Raw genomic sequence first — 11,157 nt, 5'->3', positions numbered from 1 at the left:
AGGAGAAGGAAGGTAATGGGGCTGAAGCTCTGAGAAACCCACCAAAGCCTCAGTGGACACTCATCTAACTGACTCTCTAAGCACCTGCAGCCTGCCCCATCCCCCTCACACCAAGTGAAAAAGAGCTGAGTGGGACAATGCAAAGAGATGGCAGAGGTGGCCCACTCCCAACCACACCCAGACTTCCCTGATGCCCTGACCCAAATGACCCCTTGGGTATCAAACCATGGCAGTACCATAGCCCCTAATTGTCTCCATTAACACATTTCTACATATATTCCCTTATTTAATTCTCACAGCTAAGTCAGGTAGCTCCTGTAACCACCAGTTGATGGATGGGTAAACTGAGAAGCAGAGCAGTTCCTTGGGCCAGATACTTGCCCAGAGTTACAAAGCTGTTTTGTTTTGTTTTTTGTTTTTTTCCCCAAAGCAATGGGTCTCTTGCCCAGGGTCTCACAGTAAGTGTCAAGTGTCTGAGGCCAGATTTGAACTCAGGTCCTCCTAAATCTAGGGTAGGTGCTTTATCCACTGCACCCCACAAAACTTTTTACAGGCAGAAGTGAGACCTCCTAGAATTCTAAAAATGTAAGAAATCACCAGTTTACAGTGATACACCAATTGTATCAGAGGAAATGGGCTCAGGGTTGGAAGGCCACCAGGAAGTCATGATGGAGGTGGAACTAGAGCCCAGGTCTTGTGCTCACAGGTGAAGTAAATCAAAACAATGTATGAAGCACCTACTATGTGCCAGGAATTAGGGATGCAGACAAAATTAAAATAGCCCCTGTCCTCAAGGAAACTTTGGTTCATTTAGGAAGACAGCATATACATATAAGTAGACAACCCGAGTGAGGCCTTTCATTTTTGTTGGTGTGCCCCTGCTGTCCTTGTATACAGTAGGTAATAATGGATGGATGGACAGATGGATGGATGGATGGATGGATGGATGGATGGATGGATGGATGGATGGATGGATGGATGGATGGATGGGTGGGTGGGTGGGTGGGTAGGTAGAGAGATGGACAGGTGGACAGAGGGATGGGTAGGTGGGTGGATCGATGGATTGATGGATCGATAGATCGATAGATCCCAGCACCCTTGGCAACAAGGCCACTTTCAGAGCTTCTGGGACCCTTTTATATGCTCACCAGTCCCAGACAAATGGAAGAATCCAACAAGAAGCCTAATTTCTCAGTAGATATTCTCTAAGGGGCCTAAATGGTATGGCTTCTTTGGGCCTCGCAGGAGGGAAAAGGAAGTTGGGGCAAGGTATGTCCGAAGGAAAGAAGTGGGGGGTGGGGAGAGAGAAAAGCAGGAAGAAAGGAAGAAGATGGAAAACAAAAGTCCCCTTTTTTTGAGTTTGTTTTGGTAGCTGAGCCCTGAGAGACACAGCCCACAGGCAGAGGAGAATCTCCCGGCTGGAGCCTATGGGCCAGAGCTAAAAGGAGTGAGCTAGCCGGCGGGCGATCCTGCCTCAGGCTAAGGAGCAGGGTCATTTTCTGCTCTCCAGGAGAGAAAAAATGTTGCCTTTCCCCCTGCAAAACCAGAACCAGAGCCCTTTTTAAAGAAGCTATTTTAAGAAGGTTTTTTCCCACCCCCCAAAAATATTTTGCAATAACAGTAACGCAGAGAGCGAAGTAAAAATAAAGTATCTGATGCACTTAGCAGATATTTTGGGACAATAATGCATCACAGATGTGCACATCAAACCATGCGCACACACGGGGCACGGGTACGCGCGCGCGCGCGCGCGCGCACACACACACACACCAAGAGTTTTGCATTCCTGGCTCTCTCAGGATGCTCCGCTGGCTGGCCAGCCACACACCCACCCTGGGCCAGTAATTGCTTCTTCCTGATTTAGCTTCACATCAGCCTCTGAGGATGGAGGGCAGATTTCAGCACCTCTCTCCAGAACGATAACAGGACAAATTGGCCCCGGGCGGATCCTTTCACAGGTGCTGAAGGCTTCACAGATTAAGGAGGCGAAAGCTTGTCTGGCTCTGGGTGCCTGCTCCTCCCGGCTCCTGTGGCCCAGGCTGGAAGCAAGACCCCAGGGCCAGAAAGGGCCATTTGGTGGGCTAGGGGAGAGGTGACCTGGTGTCTGCGCCACTCTGCTGCTGATGCCATCTGTGCTCATCAGCAAGTCCCACTCCCCCCTGCCAGACAGCTTTCTCCTCTGCTGCAAGAGGAGGCTGAGCATAATCTAGGAGGGCCCTCCCAGCTATATTCTAAGTGTCCTCCCACCTCTGCCCTTCCCTGTTCTCTGTTCTAAGGGACACCCCCACCCCCACCCTCCATACCTATACATAACTGAATCTGCTTTCAAGGAGGCCACTTAAAGCCTGGAGCCATTCACGGAAGAATTCTCATTGCGCCTGGACCTAGAGTATAAATAAGCCCTGTCCCTTCTACGATGGGGGACACAGATCTCTCATAGACCAGGAGCCCTAACCAGGCCCAGGGCTTCTCACTGGACAACCTTCCCCGCCCCCCCCCCCCCCATGAGGTATCCAAGCCAGAAAACAGGTAGAGAGCTAGCAGTATGGGATAGAAGCCATATGTCAGTCACTGGCCAAAGGACTCCAAGCTAAGTGGGTCTTTGGAGATCATCACATCAAATGCACTGCCTTATAAATGAGCTGAGGCCCAGAGAGGGAAAGAAACTATCCTCAGGTCACACAGCTTCTGAGCAACAGAACTGACAGATGAATCCCTGTCTTTTGCCTCTCAATCCATTTCCACAACGTTGAAAACAACCATCAGGGCCAAGGAGGAAACAGAACTGAGTGAACCTGGAGAAGGAAAAATATTTTCCACCTACGGAGAATACCAGAGCCAAAGAAAGCCCAGAACTGGCCTGGGGTGACCCACCTCCACCGGACCCATACGGCCCCTGCCACAGGCTCCAGCTGGGGGGGGGGGCAGTCATGCAGGACAAAGTCGCCTTTCATTTGGCCTAGCAAATGAATCTGTCCTTTTCACTTCCCCAGGGAAAATGCAGCATTTTTCTCTGGGATAACAAAAGCCTGAGTTCCCCCAGGAGGGATCATTTTCCTCCCCTGTTTCCCTGGTTAAAAGCCTGTAACCTCTTTGCCAGGACCCAGCCCCCCTGGCTGATCAGGGGCCTTGCCCCAGACTCAGTCGACTTTCTGTGTTCTGGTCACCAGGCCAGACTGTAGAGAGGGGGCAGGGGACCTCTGCGCACCACACCCCCCCCCAGCTCTGGAGGGCTGCTCCCAGCCAAGTGACCTCAGCCCACCAGAGAAGCAAGGTGGGGGGGGAGGGGGAACGAAGGCCACGCTCCTCACTAAGGGCTGCAGGGACACGCTGTGCTGTTGTCCTCACCTTCCCTTAGCTAGGTTCAGAAATCACAAGTGGCTTCCTGAGCTCACGCATTTTTTCCACTGTTCTCTCAGAATTATTAACCCAGAAACACTGGTTGCTATCTCTCTTTCCTGTAGCCATCATGGTAGAGGCTATCCAGGATAACCAGTGAGGCGACTGGAGCAGGCTTCAGACAGCTCATGTGCCCCATTCCGCACCCACAGCCTCCGCCTGGGCTTACAGTCCCCGCTGTTGAACTGCCCGGCTTCCAGGATTCACATACTCAAACCTCCACTCCAGTTTCCTCATTTCCATGGCTCAAAATGAGCATTCTCTTGGCTTAGGGGAGCCCAGGCAACAAAAACTACCAGCCAGTGCTCCTCCAGACTGAAATCCTAGGCCAAGCTGTCCTCCGTACGCAGGGGGACCAGCTTCCGTCCCCCTCCAAAGCCCCCCCCCAGTGACCTCATCCCCACAGCCGCCAGGTCAGCCCCCAGGCCGCTTGCAGCCCCGAGCTCTCCTGCAGGGGAGGGGACTTCATTTGGTCCCCAGGAATGACAGGAGACGAAGGACCTGGCGCGCACAGCTTAGCTGGCACATGGAGTCAGAAGGGAAAGTCGGGATCCTACCTGGGAGAAGTTGAGACCGTTGAGTGGGTGACACTGCTCTTCGACCCTCTCCACAGCGCCCGTGCGCTTCTTCAGGCGCTCGGCCTCCTGCGCCAGGTATAGGTCCAGCACCGGGACCCCGCGTGAACGCACGTCCGTCTCGGTGAGTGAGTTCACCATTAGCATCACCCAGACCGGCCGCTTGCGCTCCCAGTTACCTGCAATGGCGTTGAACAGGTAGTCGGCGTACAGGCCTTTGCCCCTCTGGTCCGGCGTCATCCAGGTGGGCATCATGAGCTTCACGTAGTCCAGGTGGCGCTTGAGCCGCCGGTACAGCTCCCGGGGCAGCACGTCCTGCAGGTTCTCACCGTGGGGCAAAAGTTGGCAGCTGGCCAGGGCCGAAATGGTGTAGGGGTCGGTGAGGTCGAGTTCAAAATAAACCCGGGCGCTGGCTTCAAAGGCTGCCTTCGAGTTGTCTGGGATGAAGTCCCAGACTCGTGTGTATGGAACGTGGATGGTGCCAAACAGGTAGGCAGGAGGGTCCCGGTGAATGGTCCAGAGAAACGAGTTCAGGTCTCCCTGCTACTCCAGCCAACGAAAAGAGAAGAGAGGAGAGCGACAAATCAGAAGGACAATCCGGGCTCTTGACCAGCCTCTAACACTCAACTAAGCCACAAGCACTTATTTAGTGCCTTCTGTATGCCAAACACTGTGTTAGGCACTGGAGACACAACTCAAAATGGAAAATGGTGCCTGCCACCCCATTAGCTCATTTGAGCCCCATCCTGGAGCTGGAGATCCTGTCTTGAGGGCACCTTAGTAGCCTCATTTTCAGGTTAAATAATGCCCTTCCCCCATTGCCCTTCAGAGGGTACAAAATGCTTTTCTCTTCACAACATTCAGTCAATTAGCATTTATTAAGCACCTACTATGTTCTAGGCACAAGGCTAATTGATGGGGATCCTAAGAAAGGAAAACATTCCCTACTCTTCAGGAGTGTGCAGTGGAAGTGCTATTATCCACCTTTAACAGAAGGAGAAACAGTGGGTTTGAGAAGGAAAGAGACTCGGCCTACATCAAACAGCTAGAGCTCAAGGGTGGCACATGAGAGGAAGGACTGGCCACCTACAGAAGAGCACAGATGCCCCTTGTGAGAGCAGGCAGGTCTAAGAGCTTTGGGCTCTATGGTTCCAAGAACTCACCAGCAAACTGTGTGACCTTGGGCAAGTCCCTTCCAAATCGGTGAAGTGAGGAGGGTGAAACTAAGAAGAAGATCCCCAGTCCATATTCAAGGGGCTGAGATAGCTTCAAAATGAGGCCCCTGCTTATTTAGGCTCAATTGATGGGATGGGAAGAAAAAGGGGGAGGAAGAAGGGAGGGCTGATGCCCTCAGGTAAAGGTTAGACCAGACACCAGGGAGGGCTCTTCTAGCTCTGAGCCCCTGAGAGTCTCATGGGGGAAAGACCAACAGCTATTGGGGAGGGGGCAAGAAAATGCCTAGCAAATGAAAATGGACCAACCAACAAACATTGGAAAAGTACCTACTGTGTTCCAAGCTAAATGTCGAGGATACAGAGATGAAAACAAAGCATTCCCTGCCCTCAGGCAGCTGCCAGTCTAGCAACTTGGCCCTATTTTCAAGTTTATCAATCGCTTTCCTTACAACTAGCTATCAAAGTAAGGACTCTGAGAATCCTTATCTGCATTGGACAGATGAGGAAACTGAGGCACTAAGGGAGGAAGTGACTTCTTCAGTTTATATGCCCCCCCCCAATAAAAGATGCCCTTTGTTCCCAAGATCCAAGTCAGTTTCCATTGTAAACTGCCTGGGCCTCAGTTTCCTTCTCTGAAAAATAAGTGTAGGTCTTTGAGGTCCCTCCTAACCCCAATCCTATGATCTCTTCCCTCTTTTTCTGGATCCCACTCCTCTCTCTGGGGGGATTTACAGGGCTGGAGTAGGTGGGGAGAGAAGAAAGAATGTCTTTTCTCTACGATGGATTTGGGGCTTAGAGGCATTTTTTTTTTCATGGAAGGAGCAGAGATCCATTGGCCTTGGTTCCTAGCTCTGCTACCAGCCCCACAAAGACCTAGAACAAGTCCTTTCTCCTGTAGGGGCCTTCACCCACCTATAGACCACCCCTTCCCTCATAAGATTCTAGTGAAAGGGAGGGAGGACTGGATGCTCCGTCTTGTATCTTGGGTCCATGGCCTTTGTGGGAGTTGGGGGTGGGGTGCAGATGACGCCAGTTCTGTTTCCAGGGTCCTCTGCTTACAAAGGACCTTGTAACCACGTGGACCATCTCATCAGATCCCCAGAACAGTCTTGTGAGTCGGACAGAGATAGTTATCTCCATTTTACAGCTGAGGAAAATGAGGCTCAGAAAAAGCTGGGAGATCTGCCCATGGTCACACAGCTAGTTACAGAGCTGGCTGGAACCCAGGTTTGGCTTCCTTTCCACTTTCCTACACCAGAGTCCTCTCCAAACCTTTTTGGAGGCCCCTCCCCCACCTCAGAGCCTATATTTAGAGCCAGAAGGAACCTCAGATGCCTTCTAAGCCAGCCCCATCTCCCAGGGGAAAAAAATAGGCCCAGGAAGATTCAATGATTTGCCACAGGTCATGACCTGTGGCAAGATTAGAACCCAGATCATCTAGACTCCAGGTCCCATGTGCTATTCACTAAGGCCTTCAAATAATGTTTGGAAAAACCCAAGGCTGGGTCTGGCCCAGGGCAATGCCTCCACAGGGAGCTGGGAGGAAGGGACCTCCCAGTGGTCCACTGGGAACCACTGCCCCAGACTGCTTTACCACCTTCCCCAGCTCTGGGGCTCTTCCCTTTGAAAGCCTCGCTTCCCCACCTCATCCCCACTCCAGGAGAAAAAGACCCATGGAGGGAGTATCCATCCCTCCCCCAGCCGAAGAAAAGGGCAGCAGTCAGGCCCAGGGCCAGGAAGGGAAGCTAGGTGGAGGGGGGACGGAGGGGGAAAGAAAGCAAACTTTGCCTCTAGTTGGCACAGAAGGGAAATGACTCGGGGAATGGGGAAGAGAGGGACAGAGAAGGGAGAGGGGCAGAGTCCTGTTCTCAGGGAAGTTTGGGGGAAGGGGGAATCGAGAGGGGAAAGTCAGCCCCCAAGCCCCCTCCCCAAGCCCTTATGGAGAGGGAATCTGGAAGCAATGGAGGAGGGGGGGGGAGACAGGCCCAGGTCAGAAAAGGTCGAGGTTACAAAAGGAATTTGGGAGAGAAGCTATATGTATGTGGGGAATGGATTGGAGAAAGAGGGTCAGTGCCGAAAGTAGGCTGAGCAGGAAAGCGAACCCTCCCAGCCTCGAGCCCCACAGAGCCAGGCTGGGGTGGGCTTTAGGGGCAGATTTGTGTTGCACTTGGGAAGGAAGTCGGGGATGGAGGGAGGATTGGAGGAAGGGGAGACAGCCCTGTGCTGCTGGCCCCGGCTGAGAGAAAAGTTGGGATGGGGTCAGAGGGATCCGGGGACTGGTGGAAGAGGAGACACCCCTGTGCTGTTTGGCCAAGTCTGGGAGAGACTTTGGGGGAAGTCAGAGGCAGGGGGCTGGAAGAAAGGGAAGCAGCCCTGTGCTGCCAGCCCAGGCTAAGAGAAAAGTTGGGATGAGGTTGAAGGGGGTAGGGGAAGCACCCCCCCCCCCGCCCCGGGCCCTCGCTCAAGCCGTCCAGCCTGCAGGAGCGCAGATGGGGGCCGGGGTCTAGGACTAGGGTGAGGATAGGAAGGGACCCCGCTGACCCGGGGGCTGCGAGGGCAGAGCGCCTCACCGATCCAGGCGGCCGGCACTGTCCCCCGGCGTCCAGCGGCTCCCCGGACCGGGAGCAGGCTCCGCGAAGCAGCAGCAGCAGCAGCAGGGCTAAGGCGAGAGCCAGCCCCAGCCCGAGTCCCGTCAGGCTCCCGGGCATCGTGCCGCTCTCGGTCCCCTTATCGGTCCGTCTGTCCCGGGCAGGGCGGGAGCGCACCGGGCAGGGCGCGGAGCGGGGACACGGAGTGGGGGCACAGAGCGGACGCGGAGCGAGGGCACGGAGTGGGGACAGAGAGGGGCACGGCGCCCCTCTCGCAATCCAGCCCAGCCCGGAGCCCCGCGGCCGGCCCGGGGATGCTCCGGGCTCCGGGGAGGGGCGCCTGGGTCCCTGCCCCTCGGTCCCTCAGCCCGGCCGGCCCCGGGCTTAGTGCTCCCTCCTTGCCTGGCTGCCTGGCTGCCTGCCTCACTCCTTCAGGGCGAGTTTGCGGGCTAGGGGCCGGGCGGGCTGGCGGGCGGCGCGGAACAAGTGCGGGGCGGGGGCGGGGCGGGGCGGCCCGGGGCTGGGGGCGGGGGCGCCAGGGTCCCGGCCGAGCGGCCGTCAGTCCGCCCCCCGGGGCCGGGCCGCCCGGACGCCCCCTCCCCAACTTCAGGGGCCCGGCCGCTCCGCCATGCTGCTGCCGCTCGCCGGGGCCGGCGCCGGGGCTGCGGGCGGGCTCCGGGGTTCTCTCGGCTCAGTTCGCTGGGGCAGGCGGGCTGACGGACGACCCCGGCGGATCGAGGTCGGGTTGGGCAGGGCTGGGTCGAGCCGGGCCGAGTCGGGCTAAGTTGGGTAGGGGCGTTCCCGGGGCTGCTGGGCTTGCACTGGAGCTGGGGGACCGCGGGCCGGGTTGGGCTGGGCCGGGCAGGGCTGGGCTGGGCCGGGCCGGGGGCAGCAGCGCGCTCCGCTCCGCGCACAGGCTCGGCGAGGCGGGGACTGAGAGGCATGTCAGCGTGTCAGACACACACTCACACACACACACACACACACACACACACACACACACTCACACACACACACACACTCTCACACACACACACACACACTCACACACACACACACACTCTCACACGCGCGCGCGCGCGCCCAGGGAGGCAGAACTCCCAGCCGCTTTCCAAACTTCCCATCCCCTCCTCCCTCTTTTCCTCCCCGCCTCCCGCTCCTTGTCCTGGGCCTCCCCCCAGGCGCGCCCAGCCGGACGCTAGAGGGCGCGCCGGACGCGGTCACTGTGGGGCCAAAGCACGTTTGGCCCTAAGCCCGCGCGGGCTGCGGGCTCCCCCGGAAAGAAGGAGGCTCCCTGGACTCTAGAGGGTCTGCTCTGCGGCCCCCAGCTCGGGGACCCAGAGCTCTGCGTGATACCGCAGACAGCACTGGGCACGCACCACCTTTTTAGCCCCGAGAACGCTTAGGGATCAACTGGCTTAACTCTCTCTCCCATCTCCCAGAGAGGGAAACTGAGGCGAGGAGAGAGGCAGGGGACATGTCTCCATGTTGGTGAAACATCTAGGACCAGATTCCGGCCCTCAATATCTCAGCTGGAAAAAGCCTCAGAACAGAAAATTTCGAAACTGAAGTTGCTCGACCACAGCAATCCAACTCGCGGCCCAAGCCTTTGCACAAGCTCTGTCCAAGCCCCCTATGTCCCCTCCCCCAGAATGCCGGCCCTCGCGGCTTCAGCTTCCTAGGCTCCCAGATGCTCTTTCCTATAGTGGCGCTGATCCCCTTGCTGGTGTCCTCCCCCCCTCGTACATGTGACGTCGGATCCTCAGTAATTGTTACTTTGTATCTCCTTGTATCTCTTTCGCTTTCCCTTATGGGGTACAATTTGTTCCCCTTTCTCCAAAGGACATAAGATCTACTGGAGAAATCGTTTCCTTATTTGTCTTTGTATTACCAGTGTCTGCCACTGCCCGGCACCACCTGGAACATAGTAGGTGCTTAATGAATGCTTGTGGAATTTTGGAAAGTGTGAGCTGGAAGGGACCTTGGAATACAGTGTATCCTCTCACCCCCATTTAGATTCACTCCCCTAATCCTTCCTTGAACTGCAGCTTGGGCCTCAATTGGCTGACTCAGAGTTCTCTCATGTGGAGCCGGAATTTCTATCGCTCACTAGCCCCCATCCAGAGTGCTTCTCCCAAGATCAGTTAACCAGTTGACATCAATTAGCTAATTAAAGAGGGATATTTTCTGCAAGAGGATAGCAGGGACTAAAATACAGCACTGTCCTCCTCTCCCAGGCTCTAGCTTAAAGAGTAGATTCCAAAGCAACCTCCAAACTTTGAGAGACACTGTCCTTCCTGCACACATACAAGGTCCCTAGAGATATTTGGGCTCAAACTGGAACCCACGAAAGTGCTGAGTTATGCATTCGGGGAACACTCGGGGTACCTTGCTGTTGTCCTCCTTTCAATGTTAACCCCCATCAAGTGAACTTCAGGGCAAAAGTGTAGGTGATGGGCAGTCACTCTCTTGCTCAGCCCAGCAAGCTCCCTTTAGGATTCAGTGTCTCAGATGATGCTGGACAGAGTTAAGCAGTAGAAGAGTATCTATTAAACATCTACTCTTTGCAGGGATGGTGCTAACGGTTGGGGAAACAAAGAAAGGCAAACCGGTCTCGGCTGTCATGGAGCTCCCAGTCTACAACTATGTACAAACAAGATGTGTTGTTCTGCTGCATCCATTTGGAATCTTCTTGGCAAACACACTGGAGCGATTTACCATTCCTTCTCCAGCTCATTTTACAGATGAGGAAACTGAGGCAAACAGTGTGAAGTGACTTGCCCAAGGTCACACAGCTTGTTAGTGTCTGAGGCTGGATTTAAACTCAGAAGATGAGTCTCCCTGATTGCAGGCCCAGTACTTTACGACACCACCTACAAACAAAATACAGGAGAGATTGAAGAAATTCTGGCAGCTGTATTAGTGTCTCACTTGACTTATTTGCTGCTGTCATGCTCAAGGACATACAAATCAGAAAGAAGATGAGAACAAACAAATAAAACCTCTTTCTTTTCATGACAATGCTCCACCTTTTCTGCTCCCTTCTTCCTTCTGGAAGGGACCAGCATTGAATCCTTCCTAGAAAACACCTATCTCCTCTCTGGGACATATTTTGGGAATGCAGTGTGATCTTCGGCCCTCTTATCCCTGTACCCTTCCTCTTTGGGGGTTTTAATCAGTTATACCCAGTTCCAACAATTAACTGATTTTAACTTTGAGGTGATATAATAATGGTCCTCAGGTCCATGTGGTCCCTTTCTGTGTTGTTGTATGGAGCTTATATCAGAAGAGGAGTTATTAATGCAATCATAATAGCTCAGAGCCCCCAATTGGGAAAAATCCTTACATCTGTGGAGAAAAGTCTGGCACTATGTTCTAATTTAAATTTTATGGATACCCAGGCAACACCTGGCTTTATCC

The 11,157-nt window shown here is 54.5% G+C and overlaps 1 protein-coding gene across 1 annotated transcript; it reads right to left on the bottom strand.

Annotated features, from left to right (window-relative positions):
• Positions 1–3,793: 3,793 nt before the first annotated feature.
• On the bottom strand, positions 3,794–8,100 carry TRABD2B (TraB domain containing 2B). Its single transcript, XM_044003077.1, has 3 exons — positions 7,720–8,100; positions 3,957–4,517; positions 3,794–3,847 (listed from the first exon to the last, which is right to left on the bottom strand). The coding sequence occupies exons 1-3, from the start codon at positions 7,855–7,857 to the stop codon at positions 3,794–3,796; spliced, it is 753 nt and encodes a 250-aa protein (XP_043859012.1). The 5' UTR covers positions 7,858–8,100.
• Between the last annotated feature and the right edge of the window lie 3,057 nt (positions 8,101–11,157).

Source organism: Dromiciops gliroides, chromosome 4, assembly GCF_019393635.1.
Source record: "Dromiciops gliroides isolate mDroGli1 chromosome 4, mDroGli1.pri, whole genome shotgun sequence".
Classification (NCBI taxonomy): Eukaryota; Metazoa; Chordata; class Mammalia; order Microbiotheria; family Microbiotheriidae; genus Dromiciops; species Dromiciops gliroides.
This window is presented reverse-complemented; position numbering and strand designations above follow the sequence as displayed.

Coding starts and splice junctions, on each gene's coding strand:
- TRABD2B (XM_044003077.1), bottom strand. CDS start 7,857: ATGCCCGGGAGCCTGACGGGACTCGGGCTGGGGCTGGCTCTCGCCTTA. Junction 4,518..7,719: donor AGTGCCGGCCGCCTGGATCG/GTGAGGCGCTCT, acceptor TGGCTGGAGTAG/CAGGGAGACCTGAACTCGTT. Junction 3,848..3,956: donor ACGGTCTCAACTTCTCCCAG/GTAGGATCCCGA, acceptor CCTCCCCTGCAG/GAGAGCTCGGGGCTGCAAGC.